Below are 23,569 nucleotides of genomic sequence, written 5' to 3' on the forward strand. Positions count from 1 at the left end.
ACACACACACACACACACACGCACACACACACACGCACGCACACACACACGCACACACACACACACGCACACACAGCGTCAGCACCACGGACAGCTCCATTATTCTGCAGGGTTTGACCCTCAGATCTTCTGCTCGTCTCAAGAGCTCACGCTCACGGCTATTTGTCACTAGATGTTGTTCAACTCCACTGATAATACATCATGATGATGCTACACACACTTATATGGAGTAATTGACCATTCAGGATCTACAACACACAAAAATAAGGATTAATCGGAAAATATATATAGTTATATATATATATATTTATATTATAAGTAAAATGTATATGTAAATATATAATAGAATATTAATATAAATAAAATATTAATAACAATATACAGGTATATACATATATAGAGTCTTTTTATTATTTTATTTTTTTATTAATATATAATTTATATTAATATTTAACTATATTTATAAGAAGAATATATATATTTATATTAGTTAAATTTAGAAATATATAATACAATATTAATATAAATTATATATTAAATCGAAAATTAACATTTTATAAAAACATTGATATATATATAGGTTATTAATATAATACTTTATAATACAATTTTATATATGATATTATTAGTTAATATATAATATTATAGTTAATGTTATGTATATATAAATATATAATAGAATATTAATGTCAGAGTAATGTCAGCCATATTGTGACATATATGAATGATATTTTATATCAACTTTATGAATATTTTTTACATGTACAAGTTACAATCAAATTTCATAAAAATATCCTAAATAGGATGCATGAAAATCAGGGCTTGTTTGAAATCCTTCAGAGTTGCAAACTGGAAGTAAGGAAAGCTAATTCACATGCGAAGACATCAGCCAATCACAACACAGATCATGAGCACAGACGTCTTAAAGGTACAGCAGCATAAACGGCCTGTTTAACTCTACAGGTCAGCGTGGACGGAAAATGATCTTGAAAACCTGCTTTTTGTGCAAAAAGCTTTTTACAAACTTTATAAACAGGCACGATACAAAAAAAAAGAAGTATATTTTGCATAAAAATGTAAAAAATGTTACAAATCATATGCTGCTATATAACACAGAAGTTTAAACCAGTAATCTGCTCTTCATGGATGCAAACGTAGCTTATTCTGAAACTGTGTTGTGTGTAGGTTCAGACAGAACTGCATAAAGAGCTACATTATATAATCATTTAAATCATATGCATTTTTATGCAAATGAATGCCCGCAACAATATGCGTATCCACAGCCACAATCCACAGTGTCCCGTTATCTGCATAACACTAGACGTGTCTACACACAAGCCGCCCACACGCTGAGGGAGAGAGTGTGTGTGTGTGTGTGTGTGTGTGTGTGTGTGTGTGTGTGTGTGTGTGTGTGTGTGTGTGTGTGCGGCCACGATTGTGTAAGATTGAACAGTCAATAAAGAAACAAGCTTTTGTCGCTGGGGTTTTAATTCCTGCTGATACTATAATCCAGACGCTCCCACTGAAAACACGAACGACACGCCGCACAGAAGTGTACGGGTGTGTTTCCAACCACACACTATAATACTGTTATTCAGCGAGCATGCATTCAACTGATCAAAAGTGACATTTATAATGTTACAGATTTCTATTCCAAAAGAAATCTGTTCTTATGAGCTTTCTATTCATCAAAGAATCCTGAAAAAATGATAAAACATTGAGCAGAAAAACAGCTTTCAACATTGATAATAATCATAAATGTTTCATAAATCATATTAGAATGATTTCTGAAGGATCATGTGACACTGAAGACTGGAGTAATGATGCTGAAAATCCAGCTTTGATCACAGGAATAAATTACATTTTACAATATATTCACATAGAAAAACAGTTATTTTAAATTGTAATAATATTTCAAAATTTTACTGTATTTTTGATCAAATAAATGCAGCTTTCGTTACGTCTTTCAAAAATATAAAAAAAAAATCATACCGTACTAATTTTACTAGAGTAGGCCTATGTAGAATGTGCAAATTTCAATATTAAATTATATATATATATATATATATATATATATGCAGTTTTTCTTCCAGTCATGCATATACAGCAGAATTTGCAGAACTCCAGGTTTTCTGAATAGTGTAAATGTCAAAAGCGTGTACAGTAGAACAACAGTGTGTGAATGAGTTTCATTCATAGACTCAAACTAACAGAGTATAGAGAATCTGAGAGAGCCTACGGCTGGATTTACATCAGAAAGATCCTCTCTCTGACACAACACACTCCAGAGTCTCACAGCACTTATTCTCTCTCTCTCTGTGAGTGTGTGTGTGTGTGTGTGCTTTTAAATCCATTCAATCTAAATGCCATGATCACAGTGGGAGCTTCAGTCCCGATCCACAGCAAAGCCTCTCTATAAAGGTGGCGCACGCTTGAATCAACAGCAAAATGGCAGAGAAAAGCTGTGTGTGTGTGTGTGTGTGTGTGTGTGTTAGCATGTGAGACGTGATATGAATCTCTGCGTCTCTCTGCACACGGCACATGAGTGAATGACACGAAACCTGTCAGGAACACGTCCGGGTCACACCCCGGCCCACAATCTGCAAGTCAACAAGAAGTCTATTTTAAGACTATTAGTGTACTTTCTGCATCGTGATATTATATTCATGAATATATTAAGCATGTTAACCTCATTTCTCTGTAGCATATTGTAATGTACAAAATATTCATAATCATAACTACTAAATTAAATAAATAATATTATTTATAGAATTACCAATTGCAAATCCAACTGTAAGTAGCCTATATATAATAATGGTGTTTGCATTTAATGTATGCTCATTTAAATAAATAAATAAACAAATAGTAAATATATGTGTGTGTCATGCTAGTATTTTGTACTAAATTGTATTTATGTTCATTTAAAAATATATATTTTTTTTATAAATGTAATTATTAATTAATAATAAATTGCATATATACACTCTAAAAATGCTGGGTTGTTTCAACCCAATTTTGGGTCAAATATGGACAAACCCCAAATGTTGGGTTAAAATGTAATTAAAACATTTAACCCAACGGCTGGGTTTGTCCATATTTGACCCAAAATTGGGTTGAAACAACCCAGCATTTTTTTTAGAGTGTATGCTGTGAAAATTAACCAAAAATAGATCATTTGAAGACATTATTGTAGCAGACAAGAGAATAATTGAATAGACAAAAAGTGTTAAAAAAAATATTCTACATATTCTTCTAAAATAATTGTACTCAATGCATGAAATTCACAGGCCTAATCATTTCTTCTGTTTGTTGTTTTTGATGTTGTGGTGAATTATGACCCGGGCATCATAAGATTCACTCGGGCATTCAGTGATCCAGTGCTGTAATCTCGCTCACGCTGATTCAAGCACTTCATAGAGATATAACCATCAGATAGCACTTCAAAGCCTGTGTGCGAGTGAGTGTGTGCGAGCGTGTGTGTGTGCATCATCTCCGTCTCTGAGATCATTTGCTTTCCGCATTATATCTGCGGCTGCTTTAGAACAAGAGCTCGGCGATGTTGGTTCACCAGCGCTGAGCTCTTCCTGTTTGATTCTCATTCACTGGGCATTGCATTGTGGGTAATCACAAGCCCTCAGAGCAGCGGAGGAACGTGCCAACCGCTCCAAGGCTTGGCCATTCCGACAGTCTCTCTCCTTATTAGTCTGCTCGCTCTTCCTGGCGGAGTTAATTGCATGTGTGTGTGTTTGGCGAGCCCTGAGTTTTACCCCAGCCCTAATTAACCAGAGAACGAGAGAAAAGAAAAACGTGTTTGAGTCGGAAAGGAGAGAGAAAGACCAAATAAATCACCCAGAACTTCTCAGAGTCAAGTGGAGATTCAGAACAAAAATGGTTACAGCACATGCAGTTAAAGGGATAGTTCACTCAAAAATGAAAAGTAGGCCATCATTCATTCATTCTCATGTTTTGCCAAACCTGAATGAGTTTTTTTCTTCTATAGAACAAAAATGTAACCAGACAGTTGACAGTTAGCCATTGACTTCATTGTATTTTTTATACCCTATGGAAGTCAATGGGTGCCGTCAGATGTCAACATTCTTCAAAATATCTTTCGTTTTTCACAGAAGAAACTCATAAAGGTTTGGAACAACATGAGAGAACAACAATTTTCACTTTTTGGTTAAACTATCGCTTTACTCTTTTGAACAACTATTTACACTACAAGCTATTAATACAACATATCTACTACAATGAACATAATATTTCATTGTATTTCATTGTACATTATATTTTTAAGTATTACTTTTACAGGTGAAACTCAAAAAATGTAAATATGGTGCAAAGGTTCATTTATTTCAGTAATTCAACTTAAAAGGCGAAACTAATATATTATATAGACTCATTACATGCAAAGTCAGATATTTCAAGCCTTTATTTGTTATAACTTTGATGATTATGGGCTTATGAAAACCCCAAATTCAAAATTAGAATATTGTGAAAAGGTTTTCATAAGCTGTAAGCCATAATCAATAAAATTATAACAAATAAAGGCTTGAAATATCTCACTTTGCATGTAATGAGTCTATATTAGTTTCACCTTTTAAGTTGAATTACTGAAATTAATGAACTTTTGCACCATATTCAAATTTTTCGAGTTTCACCTGTAAGTACCATCATAAAGCTTTTCCAATTTTTTATGTCTTTGTTATAAATTGCTCATCATCCTGGACTGAACAACACTAGTGCACTTTCTCAGGTTGAGAGCAACAGTACTCGAGCTCAACAGAGGGGGCGCTAGCAGCACAGGAACTACAGGTGTCTCCAGCATAATGAAGTCTTGCATCAGTCTGTATAATATTAATGGTGATCAGGGAGACCCCTAATGTTTTCCTCGTGTTTAAAGAGGCATCGGAGTGTGTGTCAGCTCCAGTCTCAGGAGAGTTACACCACTTCAGTCAGAGGCCTGTAAATTAGCCATCAATACACTCGCTCTCACTGGCACGCCACCAAACGCAGTAAATCATAAACCTAATGCCATACAGCGCCTGTTTGTGAGACTGAGAGAGAGAGACACTCACGTCTGCGTTCTCTAATTTAGTTGCGATCACTCGTCGGCCCTCCAAATGATCAAAAACTAATTCAGCCTCTGACTCAGTGCCATCATCCAGCGCAGAAACGTTCACCGATGATCGCTGGTTAGCCAGAGAGGATTTCCCTCGAGAGGTGTAGGCCGAGTGTGTGTTATCTATGATCATCAGTGTGGTAGCGATAGAGGAATGCTTTTTTAATAAATGGATGTTTACGTGAGTGACAGGCATGATTCTAAATAATAAAAACCCTTTGCAGAGCAATTCACTAAATGCACACACAAGAAAACAAACAGGCTGTGCTCGAAATAGCATACTACTCATACTATTTCTGCAGTATGCATACTGTGAATGTTTTATTAATGCAAAACTAAGCAGTTGTTTGCCTAAATGTGCAGAATACAATATCCCCACAATGCGCATATATATATATATATATATATATATATATATATATATATATATATATTATAATTACATTAATAGTGCATTATTGTTTTCAAAATAATAAAGGACACTTTGAAAAATAAATATGGTTATTTTGTAAATTGGATCGTTTTTTTCAACCCTTTTCCCATTAAAATACAATAAGATATTTTAAAAATGTCATTATTAATTACATAACATTAAAGTTAATAATAAAAAATACATTTAAAAATGCTAATATATAAAGTGCCATTAATAAGTGAAAATTAACATGAAAACAAAAAATATATATATATAATAATAAAGTTCACCAATGTTTTTTATATATAAAATTTGACAAAAAATATAACTTTTTAAATATATTATATATTTATTTCTATATAATACATACAGAATGTGCAACGTTTTACATATATCTGCATAAAAGATACTATTTAAATATATTTATATTAAAATAAAATTTCATTATATATATAATTGTATTATTTATATAATTTTTATATGTAAAACTTTATTATACAAATATTACATATAAAGTGCTGTATATATATATATATATATATATATATATATATATATATATATATATAAATGATTACTTATATGTAATGAGGTCATGTGATAATGAAGAACACTGTTTGAAATGTTTATTCTTATATGTTGCACATTGTTTCACATGCTATTTATATAGTGTGTACTGCGTATTGCACAGTATTTCCATTCCCAAAACACAGCCGGGGCGGTAAAAGTAAAGCTAATGAGACACCTACTGTAGTGAGAGAGAACAAATATAAAAGCATAAAAGACAAGAAAAAAAGTGTGAACTTGGGAGACGTGTTCAAGGAGAGTTGGGATAAAAGGATCTTACGCTAAAGTCAGAGGATGAAAGAAAAACAAATAGGCATAAAAATGCCAAAACCAGACACAAACAAGACACGCAGTAAAGATCGCAACCGTTCACATCTCAGCAGGAAGTAGTCTCAGTATCTCACACCTCATTGGCTGAGCCCTGGCCCACACAGCCACCAATGGCATTCAAACAGCCCGTTAGCCTCAGGTGAGTCTCATTAGCATGATTAATGAGCTCATTACTTATTAGCGACATACAGCTGAACATACAGCTTGTTAATTTACTTCATATCAGCCATTCTGAAGCTCTCTTCCGAAACCTAGCGAGAGAAACCGGCGCGTTCCCTGTTCCACGAGATACAGGTGGAAATGAACGCATTGTGACAAAATTGCATCTTTCGCAGAGAAAACAATGTGAAGAGCTAAAGAATACGTTTATATAAAATGGAGAGTTGTACTGTATTACGTTGCAAATATTGTTTGAATGCTGTTTCCAATAAAATATATGAAAAAAATTAAAAATTAATAAAGAATACGTTTATATGGTGGATGGTGACTATATGTGATCACAAAAAATATTAATATAAATAATCAAAAACACACTTTTACACTGTACTATGTTTATTCATTCTAATTAAAGTATGCTGTTAGTTCAGTAGATTTTTTTTCATCAACACTGAAAAAGCATCGTCAATTGTTCAATCTAATTAAAAATGGGCTATTTTAATTTTATTATTTGTATGGGCAACATTTTTAAGGCTGGTAACATCGCAATGTAAGCATGACGTTCTTGTCGATACTGAAAAGAATTGGTAAAATATTTCATTCTAGAATTTACTATTTGCAATGTATTTTTAAGGCTTATTAGAGTAAACATGCTAATAGTAAAATCAACTAAAAGTGTTTCTCGTGTAGTTCTCATAGCCACAAGCTAACATCAAACAGTTGTAATATAAATAGTTAAAAATGCACTATTTAATTCGTAACTTGTTTGTACTGTGTATTTTATGTTCATTTGAGTTGTGTGCTCTTAGCTTACTAGCATGCTATCATCAAACTCTTCCAGAATCAGCTGAAAATTCGGTCATTCTCGCATTTACCATCGATGACCGTCGATGCTGAAGCGAATTGATAACAGCGGTATCATACGTTAGAGTATCGCAACATGCTAACGCCAAGCTAACTGGAAGTGCCATTTCTCCTAGTTCTCATGAGCATTGCTATTTAGCCACATGCTAGCATCAAACTATTGGAATATAATTCAATTTAGTAAAAATGCTATTTTATAAACTTGTCAATACAGCAGTTCTCGTAATTATAGTGCCGTTTAGCATTGATACTGCAAAGAATTGATGAAGTGGTTAAATCTAATTGGGCTATTTTTAAGGGTACTACAATGTAAACATGACAACATAGTAATCATTCGATTAGCAGTATGCTAATGCCAAACTTTACTTTTTTTTTGCGCACGTCCCAGTCACGCCAGTGTTAATTTAAGCGTTTGTTCTATACATTTAAGGATGACTGTTTTGAGAAAAAATCCCAGTATGATGCTTGGCTTTGCCAGAAAACTGTTGCTCAAAGATAAGTCCGTGCCGACTATTCTGGGCTCAACAACGACGACGCAAACTTACTTTTTATCATGGCTAATATAAACACATTTGTTTAAGAGAATCTTGAAAATATGTCGCCTTTCTAGTAGGCCTACATGTGATAGAAAATTAAAAATGTTGCCTTTATCAATGCTGCATCTTCAAATATGGCCTGTGCATGCATTTTTGTCCGTGGTACACCCTATCATTTCATTGAAATTAGTTAAATAATGTTAAACTGTTAGCAAATTAAGCTATATGATAATTATGCAACAATAATCCGTTTTCAAGTGTCTCGGGTTACAATTTTTTTATTAATTCAAAATAGTTTCACTTTCCATGTGGACACGGGCTGATCCAGTCTTCGTTGTTGTGGTGATGGTTCATTTTCCTCTGATTCCGGCTCAAACATAATACGGTTTTATCATTGCAAGAGCCATCGCTTCGCATGCATCACCCGCTACTAAACGCTACTAAGCCGAATCCGCAAATGTTCTGGCTGGGGGCGTTAATAATCGATGCATAGGCACTGACGTTAGCCAATCATAACAGTGGGCGTTAACACTGAACTCTTAAAGGGGAAACACCCCCAAAACAGACTGTTTGAATCAGAGGATGAGAAACAGGGTGGGAAAAGGTCATAAATCACTACATTTTAAAAGTTTTTTGTAAAAAAAAACTATAGTAACACTATAATTGCACCTAAGAGAACATAATAATAAAATAAATAAAAACATGTCATGACCCCTTTAAGTACCCGGATGATGCAGTTATTTAAAACGAAAAAAGGAAGTTGTGGAACGGTGGACACTTCATGCACTCGACTGTGGCAGCTTTAATTACGTAGCGGGGAGGGGACAAAATAAACGTATTAAAGTTCATACACTACACGGTTGAGTACATAGTGCATAAGTGCATAGTGTATAGTGCATCGTTTGGGACACAGCTTGAGTCAGTTCCCATGTGTAGTGGTCTTTTTTGTCGTTCACCTGCCATGTGAAGTTGCTGCCTATGAAGTGCACTACAAATAAGTCACTTATGAGATTTGGCTGCCCATGTTGGACGAGCATGACGGCTCACTAGCGTTTTGGAACAGAGCTTGAGAGAAACTACTAACTCGCATTACGACTTGAAAGCGAGAGCGGCGCACCGCTGTGTCTGTATCTGCTGCCTCAGAGCCTGTGGCAAATACACGCTATGCTGGGTATTACCCACAATCCCCTGCTCTCTAGCAGGAGCTCTACCGCTTGCTGTGGGTTGGTCAAACATGTAATGCATCTTTCCACACACACACACACACACACACACACACACACACACACACACACACACACACACGCACACGCACACACACTCTCTGACAGATACCTCTTCTCAGGAGTGGTTTCTTGACTGGGCGGTACTTCCTGTAGGTCTGGAAGATTGGCAAAGTCGTCATGCTCGGCCAATCCGATCGCGAGAGAGAGAACCACCATTTTTCCTTCCCTTCACCAAGAAAATGAGACACAAAACAAAGAGAGAGCAGAAAGAGAGCGCAGTAAAGTGCAGAGGAAGAGTCGAGAGCGAGAGGAAACACACAAGAACAAGAAACTGTTATTAGGCAGCAGATAATATTAGTGTAGTGTTATATCAGCCCCGTTCCTCAGACCGCACTGCACACGTTCTGTTTTACAGCCGCTGATTCATCAATGTGCGCTTTTTTGCATTTCGCATGTTAACTTTGGTTGTATCTCAATGGCAAACCTGTGCTTACCGATACAAGGAGAGTTAAAGTCGGCATGACTTCGAACTGCAGGTATTCGAATCGAAAATGTTATCTGGGAAATACAGATTCTCCAGTCATTCCCGTCGCGTTTAGAGCTGATCTTGATGTAAACGGGCCCGTAAACACTCAAAGTCACATTCTCTCGCACACACACATTGATTTACTGTCCTCGTCACTCGACACATTCACCGTCTCCCTCTTTCACTGGTGTTTTCATCCTCATCTCTCTCTCTCTCTCTCTCTCTCTCTCTCTCTCTCTCTCTTCAGCCTTAATTGAGGCCCGTTAGAGAGATCTGGACTAATTGTTTCTATTTGAGAGTGCAGTGTGTGTGTGTGTGTGTGTGTGTGTGTGTGTGTGTGTGTGTGTGTGTGTGTGTGTGAGTGAGGTGTCGACACTGAGCTTCTGCTTTCTGGGTCACTGCTCACCCTCTATCTCCTCTCCTCTTCTCTTCTCTTTCTTACATTCTTCAATTTTCTCTCTACTTACAAATCCCCCTCATCTCTGAGCCTGGACCTTTCTCTAATATCCTGCTATTAAACTCCTCTTAAACAGCTTTTGAAAGCTTTCGTCTGTCCCTCCTGATCTTAAAGGAACAGTTCACATGAAAATTATTAGGTTCACAAACGCAAATACGGTAGTAACAAACCAATATTATATGTGTGTGTGCGCAAATTATAAACATATGTAAATAATACATTTAACTATCATATATATACACAGGTGAAGTTCATTTATATCAGTAATTCAACTTAAAAGGTGAAACTAATATATTATATAGACTCATTACATGCAAAGTGAGATATTTCAAGCCTTTATTTGTTATAATTTTGATGATTATGGCTGACAGCTTATGAAAACCTTTTCACAATATTCTAATTTTGAATTTGGGGTTTTCATAAGCTGTAAGCCATAATCATCAATCAATCAAATCACACACACACACACACACACACACACACACACACACACACACACACACACACACACACACACACACACACACACACACACACACACACACACACACTCTTTCCTTTCTAAAGCGTACTGCTTATATAATAATAAAGGTGTATTTTTCATATTGTTAATGTGTTATTTTTTGATTAATAAAATACTTTATTAAATAATTTTGAGACAAAATATAAACATTCCTATGGAATTCCATCTTTGAAATATCGCTTTATGTTCCACAGAAAAACAACAGCAGCAAGCGGGTTTGGAACGACCTGAGAGTGAGTAAACGGTGACAGTATTCTCATTTTCAGGCGAACTATTCCTTTAAATTCTAACCTCGTCATAAGGCATTATGCTCTCTCGTTCTTCACTTCCTTTCCTTCTCCTCGTATCTAAAGTGGTTTTAATACTCTCTAACCCCCCCTCCACTTCCCCAACTTCCATTTCTTCCCTCTCTCTCTCTCCTGCTGTAAATCCATCCATTCCTTCATATTCTCCTGGGCTTCCCTCCATTTTGGCCCACTCCGGCTATTTTTGCCTTTCAGAATTTAATGGCTGCAAAAAATAGCTCCTGGCTGGAGCGACTACACACTCGCGCACGCACAACACATACTCATGCGCGCACAACAGACAGGAATCATTATTGTCAAAGCAATAAAAAGAAGCACTTTTCCGGTGAGAGCCGGACGGCGAATGTTCTGGGATGTTAACAGGGCCGTCGCTGACCACTGATAACACACCAACAACCCTCAATTACACAACCCTCCCCGTTCCTCTCGCCTTCCCTTTCTTCTTCTTCTCTTCTTCTGTCTCTATATCAGACCCAAGGCCATGTATGTGTGTCAATGACATCCCCCTTTAACCAGCGGAGATGAAATATTTAGTCTTCCCAGCATAAACGGAACACGGATGTTTTCTAGTTTCTTCCATACTATTTTTGCAGTATGAACATTGTTCACAGATTGTGAATTCTGTATGGATGCTGAGGATCTACACCATTTGCAAAATGTGAAGTATGCAAACTTCCTTAAAGCAATGCACTTGACTTTATATTTTAACCCATTATGTTCCGCCTATTTTTATGCAAATTTTAGGAAATCGGATGGAAAGGCAAAGATTAAAAAAATGTGCCAGAAAAAAAACAAAAAACAAATGAGCGTAAACTACGATGGAAACACATTCGCAGAATAAATCCCTCGATGCGCAACAAAAACTCAACAGAGGATGTGATTGGATATGTGGACTAACCAGCGGACCAATCGCATCACAGCATCACAAATGTTGATTTGGTCGTTCTTAAATGCCTGAACTAAAGTCTGCAATCAGAATGATTTGGTTTAATTCCCTCAGAGGCGTCTCACACGATTGCATTTCCAAACACCAGGCACAAGAGAACATCACAGCGTTTATTGCTTTGTATTATTTTGTCATTTGTGATGTACAAAAAAGAGCCGCAGTGGCTTCCCCGATTGAGCAACTTCCATTTTTATTAGAGATATTTTACACCAAATTTCCAGGAAGTGACGATTTTGTTCTCTTGAACACATGGGATTGGAAGCGGTGCTTTATTCCCAAATGTTTTATGCGATATTACAATTTTGCGCACAAGTTAAATTCGCAACTTTGGCTATTGACTCTATTTCGTCTTTTTCTCCAGTTCATTATTTGATCAAACTCCCAAAATTTGAGGCATAAAATGTAAAAAAGTTAAATAATTTGGTTTAATTTATGAGGTGAGCTCTAAAGACCACATGCTGAATTAAACATGCGATTGAAACATTTAACAATGCAAACTGTATAGGACTGTATTAACAGTTATCAATGCTGGAAATGGAGCGACAAATGTATAGGTCATCCGTTATTCAATGCATTCAAAATGTAATGCATACTAAATCTGCATACTGTGCACAACAAACTGCAATAGTATGGTAGTTTTCTGAACCTCAGACAAAATCCCATATTTCCTCACTTTCTTTCTGTTTTCTTTTCATTCTCTGTCCTGGGGTAACAATCCGTTTTGAGAGTAATGATTCAGAGGACAGAAAATCAATGCTTCAGGGTTAACGTGAATCTGTAGCAAAGACTTTAAACTCAACACCTGCCTGCGTACAAACGCACATGAACAAACCGTGGAAAGAAACACGTGTAACCAAACAGAAAACAGATTTTACAGAATAGTTCACCCACAAAAAATGGATTAATTAATTTTAATTAATTTAAGTTAATGAGCGGCACGATTAATCGTTAAAAGATTGCGATCTCGAGTCAAACATGTGTAGGCATGAAAAACAGCTTCACAAACTGCCTTTTCAAACTCACAGTATCTTATTTCTGTTAAATATTTAAATAATCACAGAAATACTGAGATAAAACATTATATTTCGGATTTAAACACTGATGTCTACGGTAGCGAATAGCGATCAAAATAGAGTAACTTCAAATAACGATTGTTCTGATTAAATGTTTACGCGAGAAGTGACTGTTAAAAAATGTATGTCATTGAATCATTAATTTAAAAGATTTGTTCAAAAACACTGATTCATCCGGTAATAAACAAGGGAAGTATTTATGAGTGAGTCATTGAATCATTCATTCAACCCGATTTAAAAAAAAATAATCATTCATATTAATTAAACATTTAAATAAACTGCATTAATTAATATTTTGTCAGAACCTCTAGTAAATTACATGCTATTTTGTTTAGAAGTCTGTTCAGAATCATGGAAGAATCATTTGAAACAAAAAAACGTGATCCTCAATATATCCAGAAACGTGCAGCTTTAACATTATAATCATATAAATCAAAGTCTCCAGAGGCAGCCAAGATGAAAAAATAGCAAGAAATTACATTAAAATTTTTCCAATATATATCACAAGTCTGCTGAAGTTATATTAACTATTTTGGACTACTTTTATAGTAGTTTTTGTCCCTAAATCAGCATAAAAATCATACAGGTTCGGAACGACATAACAGTGAGTAAATGTAAATGATTACAGAATTTCAATATATTAATAAGTACCATAATAGTGTATAAGATGTGTATCAGAAAATTTTAAAATATCACAGGTTGGACTGCCTTAATGGCATTTCGTAGAAAATATTCTGCGGCTTTTCAGGAGAAATTCTCTTTCAAACCTGTCATAATAAGCTGTTGACCCAGCAGCGTGTGAAGACACAGCTATTCATCACTAAATCGCTGTTTAAATGTGAAAATTACAGGCCTTTTCTCACACCGACCCCGTTCAGGAAAGCATCTATTAATTCAGTTAAATACGTCACGACAGTCAAACGTCACTTGCTGAGGCAGGCTTAGAAATTCAACCATGTTACATCATTTGAGAGCCATGAAATCCATCAATCACGCCGATTTGCTGTGTGTTCACGTGTGGATAATCTTGGGAAATTAGATGATGTTCAGTCGCGTTAATTGTTTGTCATTTAAGACGAGACCTGCCCTCCCTTCCTTCGCAGGAGCAGCCGGAGAGATTTACAGAGTTAAACCGGCCGGAGCATCTATTGAAGACTTGTAGCCCCTGTCAAGCTAGCGTAATGTGCTGCGGTCAGTTGAAAGTCTGCTGTCCTGTGCACTCAATAACTCACAGCTATTCTAGGGAATTATGTTTCAGACTTTCCTAATGAATAAACAACCCTGTTTGTAAACAAAAGACTGAACATGAGGGATATTAAAACGATTGTTCACCCAAAAATTTATATTTTGCCATCATTTACTCACCCTCGTTTCGTTTTAAACTCTGTATGACTTCTTTCTTTCATGAAACACAACATTTAAAAATCATGTTGTTTCTTTTCCATAGAACGAAAGCTTAAGTGAACTATAAAGCTACACCAATAAAACTATAAAACCAACCTAAAAGTAGTCATGTACAATATTTCAAGTCTTTGGAAGCTTCATGTAAGAAAAAAACTGAAATTAAAGTTGTGTTTTACCCCCATTGTACCTTTTAAATGTTTCAAATGTCTTTCAACACACACACACACACACACACACACACACACACACACACACACACACACACACACACACACACACACACACACACACTTGGTTTATCCATGTTTCGCAACCAAAAGTGCCATGGTTTAGTTTGAAAACTCAACATTTCAGAAAATCAGTGAATTCAGAAAATATCAGTACATTTTACTTATATATAAGCATATATATGACTTTGTTTAGCTTTTGAAGATAGTGCACAAGTTGTATGGACTACTTTATGGTGTTTAGAAAGAAGAAAGTCAAACGGTTTGTAGGGTAAATAAATAATGACTTATTTATAGATCATTTTCATTATGGGGTTAACTGTCCCTTTAAAAACAAAAGAAAGACCATTAATCATTCTTGACTACACTCACACACACAGGCAAACACATCCGAACACATATGCATGTGCTGACATACATGCACAATATTAGTCCTGGTACCATATCTCCAGCGGTCCCCTGAGGTCCTAAAATGTGTCATGTTTAAAGCAGCTGAGGCAGACCGCACACAAGGCAATGTTCAGCCATATAAAACAGAACGTCTCAAAACAGCAGATCAGTGCAGAACGCTGAGGGAGGGGGGTAATATCCTGCAGCGGGGCTGGGATATAGTGTGACAGAATGAACAACTGTCTGACAGGGTCTGGAGACAGACAGGTGAAGAGAGAGAGAGAGAGACGAGAACAGACAAGAAGAGGCACGCAGATCATTTTCAGCTGAACTCTGGGACATTTACACTGTTTTAAGAGACCCATTATTAGCACACACTAAAGCAGGTCAAGTATGAATAAAGCTTCTCAGAGAAAGGGAACTGACCCCTGTGTAGTCTGAGATATCTCTGGAAGAATATAATGCTGTTGTAGCACTTAAAGCACGGTTCACCCAAAAATGCATGACTTAGTTTCTTGCATGGAATATAAAATGATGTTTTTGAGAATGGTGACGGACAGTGACGCTGCTCTTTTCCTAACAATGAAAATGAATGATGATGGACACTTTTGAGCTTAAAAGTAGTCCATTACATTCTAACTATATACCTTTGTTCAAGAAACAGACAAAAATTCAAGTATTGATGTTAAGTATTGATATGAAACCTATGAGACTTCTACAAGAACGCAAATAAAATGTATGAGTTGTGGCCAAAATTCTTAGCAAAGCTATCATACGGCTTCAAAAGACTTGCCAAACGGTGAAAAAGGAAACTAGATCCTTTTCATGGTGCTTCTTTTCTAATTTTTGTAGCTTTACAGTCTGTAGTCGCCGCATGTGTTGATTTTTATGGAAAAGAGCAGCGTGAACATTCCACTAAAATTCTCTTTTTCTGTCATAGAGCTTCTGTAGCCCCGTCCCTTTATAGCACTGCACTTGTTGTCTTTATTCTTCCAGTTTGTATTTCCACAGCGATCTTACGTATTTATAAATTAACTGTCCATTTTAAAATCTTCCCGGGGTACTGACATTTGTTAAGACATCTGCTTTAAAAATTACAATGCTCGCGATAACTTTAGTTAACTCTACAATAAATAAATCCACTTCACCAGCGAATTACCCTTTGACAGCGATGCCATAGAAACATACAGAGCGACAGCAAAAATGGAAGTCCAAAGACAATATTGTAAAGATGGCTGCGCACTTGTTTCTCTGGCGCACAAGGTCTATACTGAAGAAAGAAAGTCATACGGGTTTGGGACGACATGAGGGCGAGCGAATGATTTAAATTTTTGGGTGAACCTTACTTAAACAATTTTGTGAAATTACTTAGATAAGACTGATACATGCAAATACAGGACAGAAAGGCATGCACAGGACAGACCCACACAGGAAGTGACTTACAGGAAGGATTTAACGTCCAGGCCTCGTTTCGTTATCTGACCCATCATGTGATCCACGCTGCCAGGGTTCACCTGAGATGCGCCTCCTGACCTATAGCGGGATGCTCCAGCCGGGCCGCCCCTGGAGTTCCTTGAGCCGGTCCCGGTCCCTCCTCCAGGCCCCGCGCCACCGCCCCCTCCTAAACCCGGCTGGGTGTGCAGCTGACCCAAACTCTGGGAGTTGGGAGGCCTGTCGATCAAATTCGGGGCCGGAGCCTGGATCAAGGGTTGCTGGAGGCTCTGCTGACGCAACAAGGTGCGAGGTCGAGGTATCGCCCCCATCGATGGGATTTGGTCCAAGGTCTCGGTCGAGGAGAGGGTGTGGTCGGACAAACTGTGCGGGCAGAGCAGGAGGGAGGGCAAGGAGCGAGACGAGGAAGAGCGGGAGCGACAGAGCGAGGGGCGAGGAAGGAGGAGGAGAGAAGGCGGGACAAGAACAAAAGGGCGGGGTTGAGGAGAAGAATCCGAAGAGGATTTGTAAGAAGTCGGATGAGGATCAGGAGACGCAGAGGAGCATGGAGAAAGAGGAGACGAGAAGTTGAAGGGAATAAGTTTCGCATCCGGTTGAAGGAGAGACAGGGAGTTGGTTAGGGATTGAAGAGGAGAGAATGGAGACATGGAAGAGGACGAGAGGTTTAGGGAAGGATGGGGACAGAAGGGAATGGCCAGAGAGGAAAAGGACAATGGAAAGATAGTGTCGTCAGATGGAGAAGGGGGTAGAGGAGAGGAAGAAGACGGAGGAGGAGGAGGAGGAGGAGTGCGAGATGTGAGTGGGGATAGGAGGAGAAGGAGAAAGAAGGAGAGAAGCATCAGACAGAGGCAGTAGCCACTGTAACACAGGTAGCAGAAGAGACCGCAGCCGCCCTGGTCTGTGTGTCCGTTTCTTCCTTGAGCGAGCGACGAGCGGCGAGAGTGTGTGTGCGTCTGCGCGGCCTGTTTGCGTGTCGCTCCCGTGCGTGCCTGACTGGATCGCGGCGTGTGTCGGGTCTTGCCATGCGCATGTGTGTGCCGCGGCGTGTGTGGCGTCAGGCGGCTGCCACCGGTTCTTGCGGGAGACTGTTTTTTGGTCTGTTGAGAGCCTCCCATCTCGGTCTACTCCTCGCACATGCCTCGCCTCACCTTTCTTCTCTTAACTTTGCCCATCGCTTCTTGCGACACTCGTTTTAAGTAACACCTCGGCCCCCTGAGTTTCTTCAACAGCCAACCAACTACGCTAGATCATCCGTCATTCTTTTGTCCTCTCCTCCCCTCCCTCAGCAATTACACCCCTCTCTTTCTATCATTAGCCCTGTTTCACTTTAATCTAAAAACTGTGTCAAATTCACCTCAGAAACTTCACAGTGAGTTTCACCTGAGCTGCACTCATGATTCCGGCATTTTCTGGCTATTCTTCCTCATTTCAGCTTGTCTAATCCCTGCAGAAGTTTACCTTTAGGGTACAACGGTAGTCAGTACCCTTAAAGCAGGGGTGTTCAAAACTTCTCCACGAGGGTCACTGTCCTGCAGGGTTCGGCTCCAGCCCTAATTAAACACGCCTGAACCAACTTATTAAAGCATATTAGGCATACTAGAAACTTTCAGGCAGGTGTATTGGGGCAAGTTGGTGCTCCACACCCCTGGTTTTAACACCCCTGCCTTAAAGGGACATCTTTCAATCTTATCGAGCCCTAAAAGTTTCATAGTAATACCTTAAGAGTACATATTAATGTTCTTAGATACTAATATGCATCTTTTAAGGGTAGATGAGTAACAAGTGTCAAGCTGCTGTGCCCCTAAAGATACAATTTTGCAAAAAAAAAAATTCATTAAAACAAACTTGCTCCAGTGGAGGAAAACCATCTTGATACTGAAGTCAGCATGACAAGGCATTCACATCGCATTTTACTTCTGTAATATGTCATATTTTTCTGTCAAGATATGTAATGAGGAGATACTGCCTTCAAATACAATGTGACACGCAAGTGATTTTAGTTGCAAAAAGAGACACATTCGAGAATTGTTAATTTCCCAGCAACCACAGGAGACCTTTTTAATGGTTCTGCATCATAATGAAGAGCCAAAGATGCACGTTAGGTGTGAAATTGATGCACAAACCTGTGACCGTATAAACTGACTAAACGAGCATATTCTAGCAAAGTAATACAGCTATTATGCTTTAACAGGACACAAGGGAATACAAACTAAAGTACAACTTATTGTAAACAATAATTAGTTTCTACCAAGATTTTGATTTTACATGCCACCAACTTGAAAGGTAGAATCAAAACGAAAATCAATGGTATATACATCTCGCTGGTAAAGATGCTCGTATCGCCATTCATTAAGCTGACAGATGACCGTGATGCAATATCAGAATCAGGGCTTGACATCTAGTGGTTTTCCAAAGTTACAAGCCACTCAGCACTTACACTGACCACAATTTTGACATCGGTACCATAGGGGAAAAACTCCCATATAGATATTTTTGATATTATCTCATAATTTGGCAGCAGTTATTTTAGGCTGCTGTCACTTTAAGACCTGACGCACTGATCCAATATATTGATACACATGCGTTTTCTTTCTCAACTGTTTATGTTCACTTAAAACATGACTGTGTTTACATGAATACTCGCCAAGACCGGCATTTTGACTGTTGAGTGCAATAAAGCAGCGAAAAATAACTCAATTTATACTGAGATGTGGCTTTATGTGCCGCACTTTGGGTGTGATCACAAAATCTGCGGGAATGAGTCAAGCCCTTTAACAGCAAAAATATTCATCCGGAGCAAATGAAACGAGTGAGAGAAGAGAGGCGGGTTTTGTGTCACTCGAGAGATGAGAGAGAGAGAAAGAGCAGCTGGTATCCTGTATCTATTCTGCAGGAAATGAGTATTGGAAGCGTTTCAGATATTTCAGTATCGATATGTATAGAAAAATCTATATTTTTGACATTGCCTTTTTAAAAGACTACATAGACATAATATATACAATTCAATTGGTTGGTGGGGGGTAATGTCAAGCCCTGATCTGAATACATTGCAAGTGTGGCAGGGTGGGTGGTACTGGTACACATGCTATACTGGGCGGTAACATGGACAAAACTGTTCAAAACTGTTTGCAGTTAATGCTTTTGTTTTAAAATTTAGAAAACAACAACCTAAACCGGAACTAGCATCTTCAAATCCAACACTAAGTAAAAGTTTAAAGAATCCTGCCATTTGAAATGGTTAGTCAGATTTCAAAAAGCAAAAGTAAATATAAAATCACATGGCTTGAAGGCAGCATACTCCCATTATTGAGTCACTTTGACCTGGATGTGAAGAATGAAGGTCAAGTTCACCATTTAGAGCAAAACAATTGGTTCGGCTTCTTTTTCAAATCAATCCTAATTTATTATTGCTGTAACCTTTATCACATTAAATTACTGCATTAACCACGACGGTAGCCTAAAACAATGACATTATCTTCTTATTCATTATCTAATATTACTGTTTTTCTCGTTCATCCTGCACTGCAGGACCAGGAGCATGTATTAATAATGTAAAGCGGGTCAAATTTGATTTCATGTTGAGCTGGCATAAGGCTGAACTGGCACCGCCTCGACTGGTAAAGGGCATCAGGTAGTTGCAGGACAAACACCAGGGAGCAAAACAAGCCGTAGTGGAGAACACGATGGAGGAGAGAAGAGAGACAGGGAAGAGAGGATGTGAGACACAACACAAGAGACAGACACATATAGCGGCCTGAAAATAGAATCCAATTACTGACGGAGAAAAACGGAGGGCGTGTTGAGAGAGGGAGAGAGAGAGAGAGAGAGAGAACGAGAGAAGAACGAGGACTGGTGGTATGGATGGAGCGAGAGAAGAGAGATGTGAGACAGAGAGAGAATATGTGAGGAGAGGAGGTGTTAGCTAAGGGTGTGAAGAAAACTTAAATTGAGCCTGTGTGTGTGTGTGTGTGTGTGTGTGTGTGTGTGTGTGTGTGTGTGTGTGTGTGTGTGTGTGTGTGTGTGTGCGCGTGCACTCGAGCGGCACACGGATACAGTAGTGTTGTAGCAGCTCTGGGTTTGTTTTGGTGAGGTTGTGTTTTAGAAATCTTTTGTGAGGTTTGGTTCCTCATTCATTACTTCATCTGTTCATTCCCCTGGTGTTTCTTGTTAGTTAGTCTCATACTCAGCAAGAAATCAAAATTGTCCAAACTTGTGCATCACATGTTTCCTGGTCTTACGTCATTGGTGGTACGTCTCTGAAATGTTATTTTAGATCCGCTTTGAACAATCCAGTCAATTCATGATGGATACAATAACACATATGGCATTTTTGCCACAATATCTTTCAAATATATGCTATAGATGTTGTTAACAGCACAGCTTAGTTAAATATGTTTTTCAAATATGAAAATATATTTTTTAATGCTAAAATAATATTACAAAATGTACTTCAAGGGGCAAGAAAATATATTTAATTATTTTTTTATTCAAAATATAGGCTATATTAACAATATAAATGTATTTAGTTTCACGATATACCAAAGAATGGCCCTAAAATATATGACAAAATGTATTCTAAACAGTGCAGCTTAATGAAATATGATTTTCAAATATGAAAAAATATTTCTTGTAAACCTTTAAATGTCAAAATTGATAACAAAATGTATTTCATTGGGCAGGAACATGCATTTCCAGTCATACATTTTATTTTTTTTGGTAAATGCCACATATAGACAATATAAATATATAAAATACAGTATTTTATAATATATATATATCATAATATCACATTTTAATATATTTAATAATAAATACAGTATATTTACCATAACATAATATATTTTATAATGCGTTTGTGTATATATATATATATATATAAATAATATGATGAAATAACTCAAACTTGTCTCTTATCTCTTATTAAAAATACATTTATGTAAATGTATTTGAAAATTGATATCAGCAATATTTTTCTATATTTTAAAACATATCTGATCATTTATTTATTTGCTGTGTGGGAAGTCTGCCTACTTCTCTGCCTGTACCGTTTTACTCTGGTTATACACTGACGAAATACACTGGTTATGGAAGTAAAACTGCTGTACTGAAATAAATCAGTTTGGGTTCTCTAAACTTTCTCTAACCAATGTAATGAAATTTCCTCCTCTCTCAGGATTCATTTCACACTGCTGACAGATACACATTACGATTCACTGAAATATTAAGCACATTTATAGGACGTTTATAGGACGCATTAATATTTTGTGCTACACGGTTTCACTAGCTGGCGATTAATATGGAAAACTCGTGTTTAACATCCTCCAGCCATCGCTCATGTCACTGAAACGGCTTCTGGAAAACTATAACTGTGTGCCTATAGTTTGACAAATCTGCTCTTCGGAAAGTCATCAGATAAATTATGGAAGTTTGTCATGGGAACGCATCATATTTTCGCGTCTGATTGTGATTATTACACAGCTCGCTGGAACACACTCTGAAAACTAAAGGTTCCAAAAGAAGGTTTTCACAGTGATGTCATAGAACAGCCATTTTGGGTGAAAATTCTTAAAATAATTTTTTTCTTAGTGTAAAGAACATTTTAATAATCTAAATCTTGCATTTTATTTGACTATAGAGAACCTTTTGTGGAATGGAAGGTTCTTAAAGATTCTTCATGGAACCATCGATGCCAATAAAGAACCGTTATTTTTAATTCTGATTCATTCTTGATTCTGGTCAACTGGAACTTTGCAGTCAAATAAATGTAATGGTAAATATTATAATGGCTGTTAGCCTCATGTATCATATTAAAGATCATTTTTTTCTCACAAAATACAATAAAATCAACATGTAATGCTGTCTGCAAACCAATTTTACTTCAAAATGGGAGTGAAATACACCATCTGGAACTGATTGGATTGTGAACGGTGTGTGTTACCAGAGGGGGAAAGAAATTGACCACTTATGAAAAAAAAAATACAGCTGCAGGAATGGTCCTGTCTTTCAGTTCAAAGAGCCAATCACTTTGTTTTAAAGAGATGCTGCGCTTTAGTTTGAGCTAGACTGAATTTTTTTTTTTTTTTTACTAAAGCAGCTAAACATTTCTTTCCTATTCTGACAGGAGCTGTAATTTTCTGTGTACATCTACACTATCGTTCAAAATTTTGGGATCTGTACGATTTTTGACCCCCAAAAATTAGAGTGAAAACAGTAATATTGAGAAATATTATTACAATCTAAAATAACAGTTTTCTATGTGAATATAATGTTAAAATATAATTTATTCCTGTGATCAAAGAATTTTCAGCATTATTACTCCAGTCTTCAGTGTCACATGATCCTTCAGAAATCACTCTAATATGATGATTTGATGCTCGGGAAACATTTATGATGATTATCAATGTTGAAAACAGTTTTGCTGCTTCATATTTTTGTTGAAACTGTGAAAAATACTTTATTTGATGATTAGAATGTTCAAAAGAGCCGAATTTATTTGAAACAGAAATATGAAAGATTATGAAGGCCTTTGTTTTTACTTGAAATAATATGCACAGATGAATCGACCACAATAAGAAAGTGCAATGTCAACATTAAACTCAATAAAAATCATTATTTCCAGTGCATTAATATGTTAAGTAGCCGTATAACAAGCCGGATCATGTAGTCAGCCAGTCTGTAATATTGCAAAATAACCCCCTTCAGGCTCACACGAGACCCTTCTGCTTTGCAGTTATATTTCATATTCGCATCAGGCTGAATCAGGTGCATGATATCAGCAATTACGCCGTCTTTTGAGCCATTGCGGGTGTTGTGTTTTATAATGGACTGAAATGAGTGATCGTCGCGTCTAAGTGCGTCTAAGTGTGTGTGAGTCAGTCGTACGGATTCTGCTATTATTAGACTGCAGGGCGGCCTGAAATCTCAGCAAAGTGCAGACCCACACAAAAGGCATTTTTAACTTTCTTAAGCATCTCTCTCACACACACACACACACACACACACACACACACACACACACACACACACACACACACACACACACACACACACACA

At 37.3% G+C, this 23,569-nt stretch overlaps 1 protein-coding gene across 1 annotated transcript in view; it reads right to left on the reverse strand.

Moving 5' to 3' along the window:
* syt7a (synaptotagmin VIIa) overlaps positions 1 to 23,569 on the reverse strand; it is a 124,688-nt gene that overhangs the window by 15,017 nt on the left and 86,102 nt on the right. Inside the window, exons 5-6 of the mRNA XM_079602805.1 lie at positions 16,508 to 16,879; positions 9,323 to 9,439 (exon numbers count right to left, since the gene is read on the reverse strand). Coding sequence (XP_079458931.1) covers positions 9,323 to 9,439; positions 16,508 to 16,879 — 489 coding nt within the window. The remainder of the gene's footprint in view (positions 1 to 9,322; positions 9,440 to 16,507; positions 16,880 to 23,569) is intronic.

Source organism: Phoxinus phoxinus (assembly GCF_949152265.1).
Source record: "Phoxinus phoxinus genome assembly, chromosome: 25".
Lineage (NCBI taxonomy): Eukaryota > Metazoa > Chordata > Actinopteri > Cypriniformes > Leuciscidae > Phoxinus > Phoxinus phoxinus.